The 15,326-nt window shown below is 44.5% G+C and overlaps 1 protein-coding gene across 5 annotated transcripts in view; it reads right to left on the bottom strand.

Annotated features, from left to right (window-relative positions):
• The window catches only part of EHMT1 (euchromatic histone lysine methyltransferase 1), a 231,313-nt gene that overhangs the window by 17,514 nt on the left and 198,473 nt on the right, over positions 1–15,326 (bottom strand). For all 5 annotated transcript variants that reach the window (XM_023725491.1, XM_023725492.1, XM_023725490.1 and 2 more), the window contains 2 exons: positions 7,466–7,567; positions 6,560–6,664 (listed from right to left, as the gene is read on the bottom strand). In XM_023725491.1, coding sequence (XP_023581259.1) covers positions 6,560–6,664; positions 7,466–7,567 — 207 coding nt within the window. The remainder of the gene's footprint in view (positions 1–6,559; positions 6,665–7,465; positions 7,568–15,326) is intronic.

A 15,326-nucleotide genomic window follows, 5' to 3' on the forward strand; every position in this document is an offset into this window, starting at 1 on the left:
AAAGCCCAGGGAAGAGGGGTCCTGGACTGTACCCAATCGTGGCCGTGGTGCAGGAGGGGGCACAAAGCCCAGGGAAGACGGGTCCTGGACTGTACTCAATCATGGCTGTGGTGCAGGGAGGGGGCGCAAAGCCCAGGGAAGACGGGTCCTGGACTGTACTCAATCGTGGCTGTGGTGCAGGGAGGGGGCGCAAAGCCCAGGGAACTGTGAGTCCGGGGAGACCACTGGGTGGAGCCCTCAGGAGGGGCTGGCCTCAGGGTGGGGCAGAATCAGCCCTAGATGGAGAACCCACCTAACACATCTGAAAAGCAAACTCCAAAACAATCCAACTGTTCCCGAGTAACTTTAACTATATCCTAGAACAAAGGTCAAGGATACTTACAAGGAAACCCCAAGAGTATGGCCCCCAGACACCCTTTTAGCTCAGCGGTGAAGTCACTTCCGAGGTTCACCGTTCAGCTGGGAATTGGACAGCCCCATAAAACAAAATGGGACTAATGAGGCACAGCAGTCCAGGGACAAGGACTAGAAGGCAGAAGGGGACAGGAAAGCTGGTGATAGGGAACCCAAGGTTGAGTAAGGACAGTGTTGACATGTCATGGGGTTGTTAACCACTGTCATAGGGCAACGTGTACTAACTGTTTAATGAGAAGCTATTTTGTTCTGTAAACCTTCATCTAAACTGAGAACAGCAGCACAGCTGGAAGAAAATAATCGATGTCACTGAATTGTGCGTGTAGACATTTTTGAAATGGTGTACCTTTGGCTACGCATATTTTCACCAAAACAAAAAAGTTTGAAAAAGGAGAGTGTTGACATATCGTCGGGTTGTTAAAAATGTCATAATAATGAGAAGCTATTTGTTCTGTAAACCGTCACCTCAGGTACAATTAAAACAAAGAATACTTACAAGGACAAAAATGCCCAGCCCTCAACAAAGTGAAATTCACTGTGTCTGGCATCTAGTCAAAGCTTACCCGGCTGGCAAAGTAGCCAGAAAATATGACCCAGAATGAAGAGAAAGATCAAGCAGTCAAAACCAACCTAGAATTGATGCAGGTATTAGAATCAGCTGAGGAGGATAGTAAAATAGTCAGCAAAACTGTATTTGGTATGTTCAAAAACTTATGTAGACACGTATTTTTGAAAATGTTAAAAAGACCGAAATTGAACCTCTAGAGCAGAAAACGACAATGTCTGAAATGACAACATAATGCATGTGTTTACAGCATAGGAGACACTGCAGGAGAAAGGATTAGTGAATTTGAAGACAGAGCAATAAAAACTCTTAAAATACAGAGTAAAAAAAAAACTTTCTTAAACCAACACAGCATCAGTGAGCCGTGGGACAACTTCAAGCTGGCTAACAACTGGAGTACCTGAAAGGGAGGGGGCAGAAAAATCGTTTGAAGAAATGACTGAAAAATTTCCAAATTTGATACATCCTCTAAACCCAACCAACTCAATTAACCACAAACATAAAAACAGTAACATCAAGGCATATCATAAATTGTTTAAATCTATTGATAAAGAGAAAATCTTAAAAGCAGCCGGAGGAAAAAACATAGGTACAGAGGAGCAAGATAATGATGACAGAAGATTTCTCGTGGAAACAACCCAAGTGGGAACTCAGGAAGGCAACATTTGTGAAGAATTGAAAGAAAAAAACTTGTCAACCTAGAATTCTATATTCAGCAAAAATATCTTTAAAACCTGAAGGTGAAATAAAGACATTTTCAGGCAAACAGAAGAATTCATCCCGAGCAGACCAACACTACAAGAAATGTTAAAGGAAGTCAGACAGACAGAAGGAAAATGACACCAGACGGAAATATGGACATAGGACTTACAGATGGAAAACAGAGCACTGGGCATGACAACAGAGTAAATGCCATCAACTGTTCGCTGTTAGAGTGTCTTCAAAAGAATCGACTGTTTAAACAAGCTAACAACACTCTATCCTGGGGTTAGAAGACTTGTATATGTATTCACCCCAGGAGGGGAGAAAATGAAGTATACTACGTTAAGGTTCATCTGCTATACAGGATTTCAAAACTGATTATAAAGCAAAGTAATCAAAACAGCGTGATACTGGTATAAAGACAAATATACAGAACACGCAACAGGAGAGCCCAGGAACTAACTCACACGACTGGTTTTGGACAAAGGTGCGAGGGCAATTCAGTCAAGAAAGAATAACCTTCTCAACAAACGGCACTCTAACAACTGAAAAGCCAGTGAAAAAAAAATGAACGGCAATTCATACCTCACACCATGTACAAAAATTAAAGTCAAAATGGATTACAGACCTAAGTGTGAAACCTAAAACTATACAAACCATTCTAAGAAAACATGGGAGAAAATCTCTGGGATACTGGGTTAGGCAATGATTTCTTAAATACAACACCAAAAGCGTGATCCATCAAAGAAAAAAAGGATAAACTGAACTTCATCAGAATTAAAAACTTCTGCTCTCCAAAAGACACTGTAAGGTAAAAGAAAAGTCATAGACTGAGGGAAAATATTTGTAGAGCACAATCTGATAAAGGACTTGTATCAAGAACATATAATAAACTATGAAAGCTCAAAAATAAGAAAACAAACAATCCAGAAAAATATAAACAAAAAAATGCGAGCAAACGCTTCACCAAAGGAGCTATATGGATGGCAAATACGCACACGATAAAATGCTTAAGGATCAGTAGTTATTAGGAAAATTAAAAACACAATGTGATACCACTACACGCCTGTTAGCATGGCTAAAATTACAGAAGACTGACCACCCCCAGTGAGAACAAGACGTGGAGGGAGTCTCCTACATGGCTGGTGGGAATGTGAAATGGTGCAACCCCTTTGGCATACAGTTTGGCAGTTTCATAAAAAAGTTAAACACACACCTATGTGTGATCCAGCCGTTGCACTTCCAGGCATATACCCAAGAGAAACGAAAACAAGCCCACACAAAGACTCGAACGTACAGTCACGTGTCACTTAATATCCATGATACATTCTGTGGAATAGGATGTTACGTGATTTGGACATTGTGTGAACACCATGTTATAGGCAGTCCCTGGGTTACGAACGTCTGACTCGCAGGCAACTCCCACTTAAGAACAGAATGTCATAAAGCTTATTATATTAAAAATTTGAGTTAAACACAAGGATTCATAATAATGAACGCATGCACTACTTTGTGAGGCTCATGAAAACATCGTGCTGTTTGGAAGTGTTTAAGCGTTTTATATGCATAGAAAGGTAAAATATATACTATACAGTAAGTCAAACATTTGACTAACTGATGCTAAACAAGACCCGTATGTACCTATTCTGACTTACCTACAAATTCCACTAAAGGACAGACTTAGGAATGAATGTCATTGGTAACTTGGGGACTGCCTCTATATAGGAGACACGAGATACACGTGTTGTGTGCGGGAAGCTGCTGCGTTTGCTATGTCCAGTTACATCCGCTATGTCCCGTTCTCCGGTCAAGATTTCTGAACTCTATTATAACCTTATGCGACTGTGGATGTACATGTGGTTGGACATTGCCCAAAAAGTTATGCGGGGCATGACTGTAAATAAATGTACATGAACACAGGCAGTCCCCACCTTATGCTGTATTCGAGTTACGAAGAACTGCACTTAGGACCTTTTTTTTTTGGTACATCTTGTTAGTAATATGTACTACATAAAACATCTTGCAGTGCATAACTTGCTGATGTTATTATTTTCAGATGTTCACTCGCAGATGTTCAAAGATCATATTTATAAAGATACTGATAATAAAAGGCAATAATAATGAAAGCTAAAAAAAAAAAAGAGATATTTGACTTATGTCAGAACCAACTTATGACAGGGTTGTCAGAATGGAACCCCGCTGTAAGCCGGGGACTACCTGTATTCACAGCAGCTTTATTTCTTTTCTCTCTTTTTTGAAATGTAATTACTGATAAACTTGGGTTTAAATCTACCCTTTTTTAAACACTGTGCTTTAGATAAAGGTTTACAGAGCAAACTAGTTTCTCCTTAAACAAATTAATACACATACTGTTCTGTGACATCGGCTGTCAATGCCACAACGTGTCAACACTCTCCCCTCTCGACCTTGGGTTCCCCATTTCCATTCGTCCAGCCTTCCTGTCCCCTCCTGCCATCTGATCCTCACCCCTGGGCTGGTGTGCCCATTTAGTCTCATACACATGGCTGAGCTGCATGTATTACTGTTTGTTATATGGGCCTGTCTCATCTTTGGCTGAAGGGTGAACCTTAGGAGTGACCTTAGTACTGAGTTAACAGCGTGTCCGGGGGTCATACTCTCGGGATTTATCCAGTCTCTGTCAGACCAGTAAGCCTGGTCCTTTTTTGACAGCAGCTTTATTTCTAACAGTCTAAAACTGGAAATAACCCAGATGTCCATCAACAGGTGACAGATAAACCAACCGTGACACATCCATAGAAGGGAATGCTCCTCAGCAGTAACAAGGAAGGGACTACTAATAATCAACGACATGGATGAGTTTCAGAATTGTGCTTAGTGAAAGAAGTCAGACCAAAAAAGAAAAAGAACATATACGGTGTGAGCCCATCTGTGTGAAACCAGAACACGCAGACTAACCCAGTGAAAGCAGCAGACCAGTGGGCGACTGGGGACCAGGACGGGGCTAACGAAGCCGAAGGAGAAAACTTCTGGGACCGAGTGGTGGTTATGACCATGTTCACCATCCGGACTGTGGCCATGGGTCTGGGGTTACAACTTATCCAAGGGTACACTGGCCAGCTGTACACCAATAAACTGCTAAAATGAAGTAAACTGATAAAGATTTTTAGCCTAGAAATGACAAACCTGTGACGCAGTCCATTCTTCCATTCTAGTCAGAACCACGGCAGAGCTCACATTTCCTGAGAGCCGTGCTCTCGTGGTGTGGATGAACTCTCCAGCCCCAGTATGAGGCTGAGCGTCTGTTCTATCCCAGGACACGAGACGGAGGGGAACTCAGGTCTCTGTGTTCTTAACCACCACAGCAGACTTCAAGGAGGTAACTTCCATGAAGTGCAGACAAAAACGTCAGCAAGGCAAATCAAGACTGCGTGGACCCACATTGGACTGCCACTAGAAAGAGAAGAGCTACCGCGAATGACCTCACTCCTTTTCCCTTCCATCCAAACGCTTCCCACCCAGGTCTGTAGTTCTCCTCACACCACCACCATCGTCCCAGCGATGCTCGAGACTCTGAGTGGGGGCAACGGGAACAGACGCTGGTGGCATTACACAGCAGAGCCGCCGCGGTCCAGGACTGGCCAGCCCCAGAGAGGATTGTGGCAGGCAGGCCTGGGCCGCTTCGAGGAAGCCAGGCGCCAATGCTCGGGATCTGGGGGGAAGCAGAACCCACCCGGGGGGACAGGTCTTCGGATGTTGGAGGGGCTTCAAACGCTGAGCAGCAGCAGCAGGAGTGGCAAGGCCTACTGCAGGCGTCCCTTCTTCCTCCCAGCAGGTACGTCTCAAGTTCCATCTGGCTAAGCCCCTGGGACTTGCAGAGTCAGCATCTCTCCCAGTCAGACATCGAGCTCAGATACCGGCCATGCAGTATTCAACAGTGCTCCTTCAGAAGTCACTTTTGTATGTCAGACCTTCCTCCTTCCTTACTGCCCGTTTCCAGCTTTTGGTGACTCTCTGTAAAGGCAGGCCTACAGCCCTATGCGCACACATTTCACATTCCTCCACTTGTCCTGGGAGGTGACAAAGGCATGGGGTGTAGGGCACGGGCCAGATTCCTCCGATACATCTTGCTTCCCAGCCTTGGGACAGCAGTGGTTCATGCCCACCTCGATGCCTGGCCACCCCACCGTCCCCTGATCCTGAGCCCCCTGAAGATCTGCCAGTAAAGCCCGTCCGCTGCACATTCGGCAGTTACCTGCTGTTGGTAATAACCAAAGTGTACCAACGGTCCCAAAGGCTGGAGGGACTTGGGATCCCCTCACTTTGACCCTAAACCCTACTCTCTGGGCACATAAACTTATCCTTAAAAACTAACCATCAATGCAGCATCACAAGTCACAGTGCAGAAAACCAACACACAGTCCCCCATTCACTTTCCCGCCTTTCTTTCCCTCCCAAGGCAACAGCTGTGGGGAGGGCAGTGACAGCACTGGCGATGGATCGCCAACACTGACCACCTCCTCGGGCATCTCCAGGGGCCAACCATGGACACGAGAAAGGCGGGAGATGAGAGCTGGGGGCCCCCATGTCAGCCCAGACATGCGCTCTGACAAAAAACTCCACACAAGGCCACGTGTGCGGCTACCTCAGCAGCCCTCTACACTTCCTTCCAGCAATCAACTGACACGCACGGAATCAGCATGGAAAAACAAGGGCGTGGACGAGGTGATATCACATGGTAAGGAAGAGTGGGAGCTGCAGCCAGTGCTGAAAAAGGTCATTCAGAGGGCAGGTATCACCCACGTGTCCTGGCCCCCATCCAACCCAGGACAGCTGCCTCCAGGAGAGGAGCTTCTGGACAGTAACGACAATGACGACGCCACAGCCACAGAGACTCACGTTGTCTCGGATGTTGATGTCAGACCCCTTGGAGAGCAGCAGCTTCACAAGATCAACATGCTTGTACTCGGTGGCCCAGATCATTGGCGTCCAGCCACCATCGTCCTAATTTCAAAAGAAGGAAACAGGTAGTGACAGCTACTGGAGACGAAGCCTGATGGTGGGTTACAAAGTTCAGAGTGGACCTGCCCCACAGAAGGCCCCCACTGTGAAGGCCCCACGTACACAGCAGTCCTTGGGGGAAGACTGCTCCAAGGCCCAGGGAGCTACCCAGGTAACACAGCAAGTCCAGGACGGAACAAGAGCTGGCCAAGCCTGAGGCACACATGTCCAAGGAGGGGTGGTAACTGGACCCCTCGCTCACACCCTCCAGTCAGGCCTGCTGGGCAGGTGCTGCCTGCAGAACATGTCACACGCTCAAGTGTTAGAAAAATCTAGCAGGCCCAAAAGAATGCCAACAGTCTTGGTTTTGAGGAGTCCTAGTGGGGATGGTGTCTGAGTATCCTAGTGATCAAAGAGCAGGGAGCCAGGGCCAGGGGGCAGGGGGCAGGTGACAGGCAGCTGTGGGCACGGGCCAGGGAGCAGGGGGCAGGGAGCAGGGGGTAGGGGGCACGAAGGCATAGGCAGGGGGCAGGGGACAGGGAGCAGGGGGTCAGGGGGCAGGGAGCAGGGGGCCAGGGGGCAGGAACCAGGGAGTCAAGGGGCAGAGAGCCGGGAGCAGGGAGCAAGGGGCAGCAGCTACCAAGGGAGGGGCTGAGGAAAGAGGTCAGCAGAAGGGGCCACGCAGGGGGCCGAGCTGTCCTCACAGTGGAACGGAAACCTCTGGAGGACAGCGGGAACAGACAAAGTCTCTGTGCAGTCACGAGAAGCTGGGGTGGCTCTATGTGTGAGGGGGCAGGGCCTCACCTGACAATTGACGTCCATCTGTCCGTTGGAGAGCAGATACTGGACAACGTCATAGTGGCCCTTCTTGGCAGCCAGGTGCAGACACGTGGAACCCTCTGCGTCCTGCAATACAGATGCGACTGAGGCCCCACAAGCACGACCACAGTGAGTCATCACCCCGTCACAAGGGAGATGAAAGGGTTGTACAACTAGCCTCGTCCACCGGGCCCTGGTGGCTCTCACCATGACACACACCCACACATCCCCATGATGGTGCCCCAGGACTGTTCCAGGCCCTTCCACGGTCTCTGCTTGCTCTGGCCTTCACCCTCAGCACGCTTGCAGCAGTGGTGCACATTGAAGGCAGTGTGACTGACGCAGTACCAGCTGTCCCTGAGCTGCAGAAGGTTGAAGAACGATGGTATAGAGTGTGGACAAAAAGGTGTGTATGTTCTGCTGTGGTGGGGCTCCAAGCACGCAAAGCTCTGCTTCCTCAAGGACACTAAGCTGCCACGTGTGGGACCATCTCAAGAGAGAAGAGGAGGCAGCCCATGATGAGACCATGCCCAGGAGGCCCCAGGACACACAAGTGCCACAGCATTACCAATGCCCCATGTCACTAGAGCCAGGGCAATCCCAACCCGAGTGTGCGTCTCCCCGATGACAGTGACCACAAGGCCCGCGTGGACACACTTCACTGTTTCTCTTACGCAGACCGTTTGTTGCTTTCGCGCCCCATTCCTAACTTTTGTCCTTTATTCCCCCCGGCCATCACTTCTAACCTCACAGCAGTGGTCGCAGATTTGATGAACATCCTGACACACGTCTCAGTGAAACCCACAGATTTACCAGCAAGCCTACCGTTCTCAAGACAGGCCCACACTCCTAAATCCCAGGTCACCGGTGCTGAAAACCTTAATTGTATCATAAATACAAAACGTATGGCTGCTGAGCTAAAAGTTTTGTGTTACTTTCGTATGTTCTCAGCCATTCGAGTAGCTACAGTTGGATGAGCCCTGAGATACTGGAAAACTGCTGCCCATTTAAGGACACACAAGAGGGAGGCTCTGAAGGTGCTCTCACCCACTGGAGACAGAGCCAAGAGTTCCCACTACAGGGATGCTCTGCCTGAGGAAATGTGATCCTACGTGCCCCGAAACCCCAGCCAGGCAGGAGGTAGGAAAGGCGGGGGAGGGAGGTGAGGGGGACTGAGAAGAGGGGAAGAGACGAGGGAGGGAGGGCCTGGGAGGAGGGGCAGGGGAGGGGACAGCTTGATGTATTTTATTAATTTTTGTTTCTTTGAAAAATCTTTATTTCATTCTCACTTTTTTGGAGGTTCATTTCCTGGATGTAGAATTATAGGTTGACAGGTTTTTTCTTTCAGAATAAAGATGTTCATTCCATTGTCATCTAGTCTCCACTGCTTCAGATGAGAAGTCAATAGCCATTCGTAATGTTGTCTGCCAGTATGCAAAGTGCTGTTTTTCTTTGGCTGCTTTTAAGATTTTCATTATTTTTGGTTTTTAGCAGTTTCACCATGGTATGTTAAGGTGTTACGCAGAACAACAATAACACTTAACATACCACAGTGAAAAAATTCAAGTCTCGAGCTGCAATGTTAAAGGATTCTATGAGGAAAATACTAAATGACACAAGAAAGCATCAAAAGAAGATGGAAGGATTAAACAGAGTCACCGTATGAAACAGAATTAGTCAGCATTAAACCATTTCAGGAGGTAGCATGCGATCAAGAACCAATGGTACTGAAGGAAGAGGTCCAAGGAGGGCTGAAGGCACTGGCAAAAAAGAAGGCTCCAGGAACTGACCGAACACCAGCTGAGACGTTTCAATAAACAGACGCAGCACTGGAAGTGCTCACTCGTCTACGCCAAGAAATTGGAAGACATTTACCTAGCCAACCAACTGGAAAAGATTCATATCTGTACACACTCCAAAGAAATGTGATCCAACAGAATGCAGAAATTATCAAACAGTATTATTAATATCACACACAAGTAAAACTTTGCTGAAGATCATTCAAAAGCGGTTGCAGCAGTACATCAACAGGGAACTGCCAGAAATTCAAGCCAGATTCAGAAGAGGACGTGGAACCAGAGATATCACTGCTGATGTCAGATGGATCCCAGCTGAAAGCAGAAAATACCAAAGATGTTTACTTGTGTTTTACTGACTATGCAAAGGTATTCGACTGTGTGGATCATAACAAATTATGGATAAAATTGCTAAGAATGGGAATTCCACAAAACTTAATTGTGCTCATGAGGAACCAGGACTTAGACCAAGAAGAAATCCTTCAAACAGAGCCAGGGGATACTGTGTGGTTTAAAGTTAGGAAAGGTGTGTGTCAGGACTGTATCCTTTCACCATACTTATTCCATCTGTATGATAAGCAAATAATCTGAGAAGCTGGGCTATGTGAAGAAGAACAAGGCATCAGGATTGGAAAAAGACTTGTTAACAACCTGTGATACGCAGATGACACAACCTTGCTTGCTGAAAGTGAAGAGGACTTGAAGCACTCACTGATGAAGATCAAAGACCACAGCTTTCGGTATGGATTACACCTCAACATAAAGAAAACAAAAATCCTCACAACTGGACCAACAAGCAACATCAAGATAAATGGAGAAAAGACTGAAGTTGTCAAGGATTTCATTTTACTTGGCTCCACAATCAACACCCGTGGAAGCAGCAGTCAAAAATATCAAAAGACTCACTGCATTTCGCAAATCTGCTGCAAAAGACCTCTTTAAAATGTTAAAAAGCAAAGATACCACCTTGAAGACTAAGCTGGGCTTGACCCAAGCCAGGGTGTTTTCAATCACCTCATATGCATGCGAAAGCTATACAATGAATACGGAAGACAGAGCAAGAATTGATGCCTTTGAATTATGGTGTTGGCTAAGAATATTGACTATATCATGGGCCGCCAGAAGAAGGAACACATCTGTCTTGGAAGAAGTACAGCCGGAATGCTCCCTAGCACCAAGGATGGCGGACTTTGTCTCACATACTTTGGACATGTTATCAGGAGGGATCAGTCTCTGAAGAAGGACATCATGCTTGGTAGAGGGTCAGTGAAAAAGAGGAAGACCCTCAAGGAGATGGACTGACACAGTGGCTGCAACAACGGGCTCAAGCATAACGACGACTGTGAGGATGGCGCAGGACCGGGCAGCGTTTCATTCTGTTGTCCACGGGGTTGCTGTGAGTCGGAACCAACTCGACAGCACCTGACAACAGCAACATGTTCAGGTGTGGTATTCTTTGTATGTATCCTGCTTGGGGTCTGCAGATTGGTGCTTTTTTTTTTTTTAAACCAAATTTGAGAAATTTATGGTCATTATTTCTTCAAATATTTTTTCATACTGAATTTTCTGTTTTTCTGGGACTCAATACATTAGACTTTTTGATATTTTACTACAATCTGTTTTTCAGATTTAATCATCTCTATTGCGGTTCTTCAGTTTCAATGACCTTTCCTCTAGTACATCTCATCTGCTGTTGATAAGTTCATTCATAAATCTATCACTTCAGATACTCTATTTTTCAGTTCCAGAATTTCTACTTGGTTCTTCTCAACAGTCCCCAATTCTCTGCTAAGATTTTCCATTGGTTAACTCATTAAAGCCACATTTTCCTTTACATCCTTGCATGTTATTAAATCTGCTCTGAAGTCTCTACTACTTACAAGCTGTGGCTTATCTTGTTATATCTGCTATTGATTTTTTTCCCCTTGATTACAGAACGCATTCTCCTGCTTCTTCCCATATGTAGTACTACTTAACTGTATACCAGATATTGTGGATAACTTCTAAGTAAAATGAACTAACTTGTCTTGACTTTTGTTCAGCCAGGAAGTTAATTTACAAAGGGATCTTCTTGAGCTTGACTGAGATTTGGTTTTAGGTTTTTTGTGAGGTCTGCTGAAGCAGCACATTAATTCCAGGGTGTGCTTTTTACTCCTAAAACGTGGCTGAACGCTTGTGGTGTTAAGAAGATTTCTCCACTCGTTTTTCCTCCCTATTTCTCCCTCCACCAGTCCCTGGTAATCACTAATCTACTTTGTCTCTATGCATTTGTCTATTCTAGATTACACAATATTTGTCCTCCTTAGTCTGGCTTATTTCACTCAGCATTATATTTTCAAGGTTCATCCATGTTGTAGCACATATCAGAGTTCTTTTTATGGCTGAAAAACATTTCATTATATGAAAGTAACACATTTTGTTTTTCCATTCATCTGTTGATGGATATTTGGGTTATTTCCACTTTTTGGCTATTGTGAGTAATGCTGCAATGAACACTGGTGTACACATACTTGTTTGCATTCTTCTTTCAAATCTTTTGGATATATACCTACGAGTGGAATTGCTGGGTCATATGATAACTATTTAAGTTTTTGAGGAATCACAAAACTATTTTTCATAGTGGCTGCACCATTTTACATTCCCAACAGCAATGGACAAGTGTTCCCACTTCACCTCCTCACCAACACTTTTTATTTTCCATTATTTTGATAATAACCATCCTAGTGGGTGTGAAGTGGTATCTCGTTGTGGTTTGGATTTACATTTCCCTAATGACTAGTAATGTTGAAAATCTTCTCTAATTTATTAGCTATTTACATAGCTCACTGGAGAAATGTCTATTCAAGTACTTTGCCCATTTTTAAATTGGAATATTTGTCTTTTATGTTAAAGGAGTCCTGGTGGTGCAATGGTTAGAAGTGACTGACTGCTAACCAAAAGGTTGGCGGTTCAAAACCACCAGCGGCTCTGTGGGAGAAAGATGGGACAGTCAGCTTCTGTAGAGATTTCTAGCCTTGGAAACCCTGTGGAGTCGCTATGAGTTGGAAATGACTTGATCACAGTGGGTTTGGCTTTTTGTTTTGGTTTTTATGTTCAGTTCTTTATATAGTCTAGATATGAAACCCTTATCTATTATTTGGTTTCCAAACATTTTCTCCCATTCCAGAGGTTATCTTTCGCTTTCTTGAAAATATACCTTAATACAGAAAAGTTTTTATTCTGATGAAGTCCAATTTTTTTTTTCTTTTGTTGCTCATGCTTCTGGTGTCTTATCTATGAATTCGTCTTCAAAAACAAAACCCTGAAGCTTTATCCCTATGCTTTCTTCTAAGAATAGTTTTAGCTCTTAATTTAGGTCATTGATCCATTTTGAATTAACTTTTATACACAGTGTGAGCTATGTGCCTGTCTTAGTTACCTACTGCTGCTGTAACAGAAATACCACAAGTAGACAGCTTTAACACAGAGATAATACATTCTTTCACAGTCTAGAAGACTGAATTCAGGGTGCCAGGGGGAAGGGTTTCTCTCTCTCTGTGGGCTCTGGCAGAAGGTCGTTGTCATCAATCTTCCCCAGTCAAGGAGCTTCTTAGCACAGGGAACCCAGGTCCAAAGGACGCGCTATTCTCCTGGCACTTGTTTCTTGGTGGTAGGAAGTCCCCCGTCTCTCTGCTTGCTTCTCTCTTTAGCTCAAGAGAGACTGACTTAAGACACAACCTAATCTTGTAGACTCAGTTCTGAATCACTAACATCATCGAGATAGGATTTACAACACATAGGAAAATCACATAAGATGACAAAATGGTGGACAATCATACAATATGGGGAATCATGGCCTAGCCAAGTTGAAACACATTTTGGAGGGACAAAATTTAATACATAACAGTACCGAAATTCATTGTTTTGCATGTGGAGATCCAATTGTCCCAGCACCCTCCACTGGAGAGACTATTCTTTCCCCGCTGAAAGGGCTTAGGACCCTTGTTGACAATCAAATGAGCAAAGATTTATGAGTTTATTTCTGGACTCTCAATTTTATTCCACTGGTCTATGGCTTTCCTTATACCACACAGTTTTGACTTTTCAGTACGCCTTAAAATTAGTAAATGTAAGTATTCCTATTTTTCTTTTTCAAGATGGTGCTAGCTATTCAGAGCCCCTTGAAATTCCATCTGAATTTGAGGATTGGCCTTTCCCTTTCTGCATAAAACGCTATTGAGTTTGTACTGATTCTGTAGACAACTAAGGTAGTATTGATATCTTAACAATATTAAGTTGTCCAATCCATGAACACAGATGTCATTCCATTTATTTAGGTCTTTAATTCCTTTCAGTGATGTTTTACAGTATTCAGTATACAAGTCTTTCACAACCCTGGTTACATTATTCCTAGGTATTTCATTCTTTTAAATGCTACTGTAATTGGAATTGTTCCCCAAATTTCCTTATTAGATTGTTTACTACTGGCATATAAAAACACAACTGATGTTTGTGTGATCTTGCACCCAACTCTGATGAATTCGCTCAGTAGCTCTAACAGCTTCCTTGTGGATTCTTGCGGGTTCTCCACATATACAGTCATATAATCTGCAAACAGATAGTTTCATCTCCCTTTCCAATTTAGATGCCTTCTATTTTTCTTGCCTAATTGCTCTGGCTAGAACTTCTAGTACAATGCTGAATAACAGTGGAGAAAGTGGGCATCCTTGTCTTGTTCCTTAGCGGGAAACCTTTTAGCCATTCCAAGTTGAGTATGATGTTAGTTGTAGGTTTTTCAGCAATGACCTTTATTATGTTGAACACTTTCCCCTCTATTCCTAGTTTATTGAGTGTATTTATCATGAAAAAATGTTTTATTTTGTCACATGCCTTTTGTGCTCAATCAGGATGATCCTGTGGTTCTTTTCCTTCATTCTATTAATGTGGTGTATTATAACGATTGATTTTCTTATGTTGAACCACCCTTGCATTCCTAGTATAAATCATACCAGGTCACAGAACTGAAGAAAAAATTCAAGCCTCGAGTTGCAATATTGAAGGATTCAATGGGGAAAATATTAAACAACCCAGGAAGCATCAAAAGAAGATGAAAGGAAAACACGGAGTCACTATACCAAGAAGAACTGGTTGACATACAACCATTTCAGAAGGCAGCATATGATCAAGAGCCGATGGTACTGAAAGACAAAGGCCAAGTTGCACTGAAGGCATTGGTGAAAAACAAGGCTCCAGGAATTGACAGAATACCAACTGAGATGTTTCAACAAATCAACGCAGCGCTTGAAGTGCTCACTCGTTTATGCCAAAAAATTTGGAAGACAGTTACCTGGTCAACTGACTGTAAGAGAGCCATATTTATGTCTATCCCCAAGAAAGGTGATCCAACAGAATACAGAAATTATCAAAGAGTATCCATGCAAAGGCATTCAACTGTGTGGATCATACCAAATTACAGATAACATTGCGAAGCATGGGAATCTCACAACACTTAACTGTGCTCATGAGGAATCTGTACATAGATCAAGAGGCAGTCGATTGAACAGAACAAGGGGATACGGGGGAGTTCCAGCAAAATGGCACTCTAGGCAGAAGCACCATGCCGTCCCTCCACAGCAAAGATCCGAAAAACTAAGCCGAACAGAGAATACAACAATCCTGAAACCCTGAAACATCAAATGAAGAGATAAAGAACTCAGCCAATCACCAAATGGAATGAGAAAACTGACGGAGAACAGAGAGCGAGGAGAGATTCACGCAGAGGTCCCCTACCAGCTAACGCAGCGCGGATCCACCATCTTGGACTCCTATCGGAGACCAGCAAAAGGGGGTTAGAGAAAGCAGCCTCACAGAGCGTCCAGCAGGAGACAAAACAACCAGTAGTTTGCGATATACGCTTTCCCACCCCCCACCCTTCTTCACCCCGACTCGGCCTCCTCTGCTTCCTGTGGCCACAATCTCTTGACCAGGAAACACCAGCGGCTTGGATTCCACGCACCCGAACGGGTGGCTCTCTGAGTGCCATTTGTTGGCTGCTGGTGTTGCTTTTTTCC

The sequence above is a fragment of the Trichechus manatus genome, unplaced genomic scaffold (genome assembly GCF_000243295.1).
Source record: "Trichechus manatus latirostris isolate Lorelei unplaced genomic scaffold, TriManLat1.0 scaffold00317, whole genome shotgun sequence".
NCBI classification, from domain to species: Eukaryota; Metazoa; Chordata; class Mammalia; order Sirenia; family Trichechidae; genus Trichechus; species Trichechus manatus.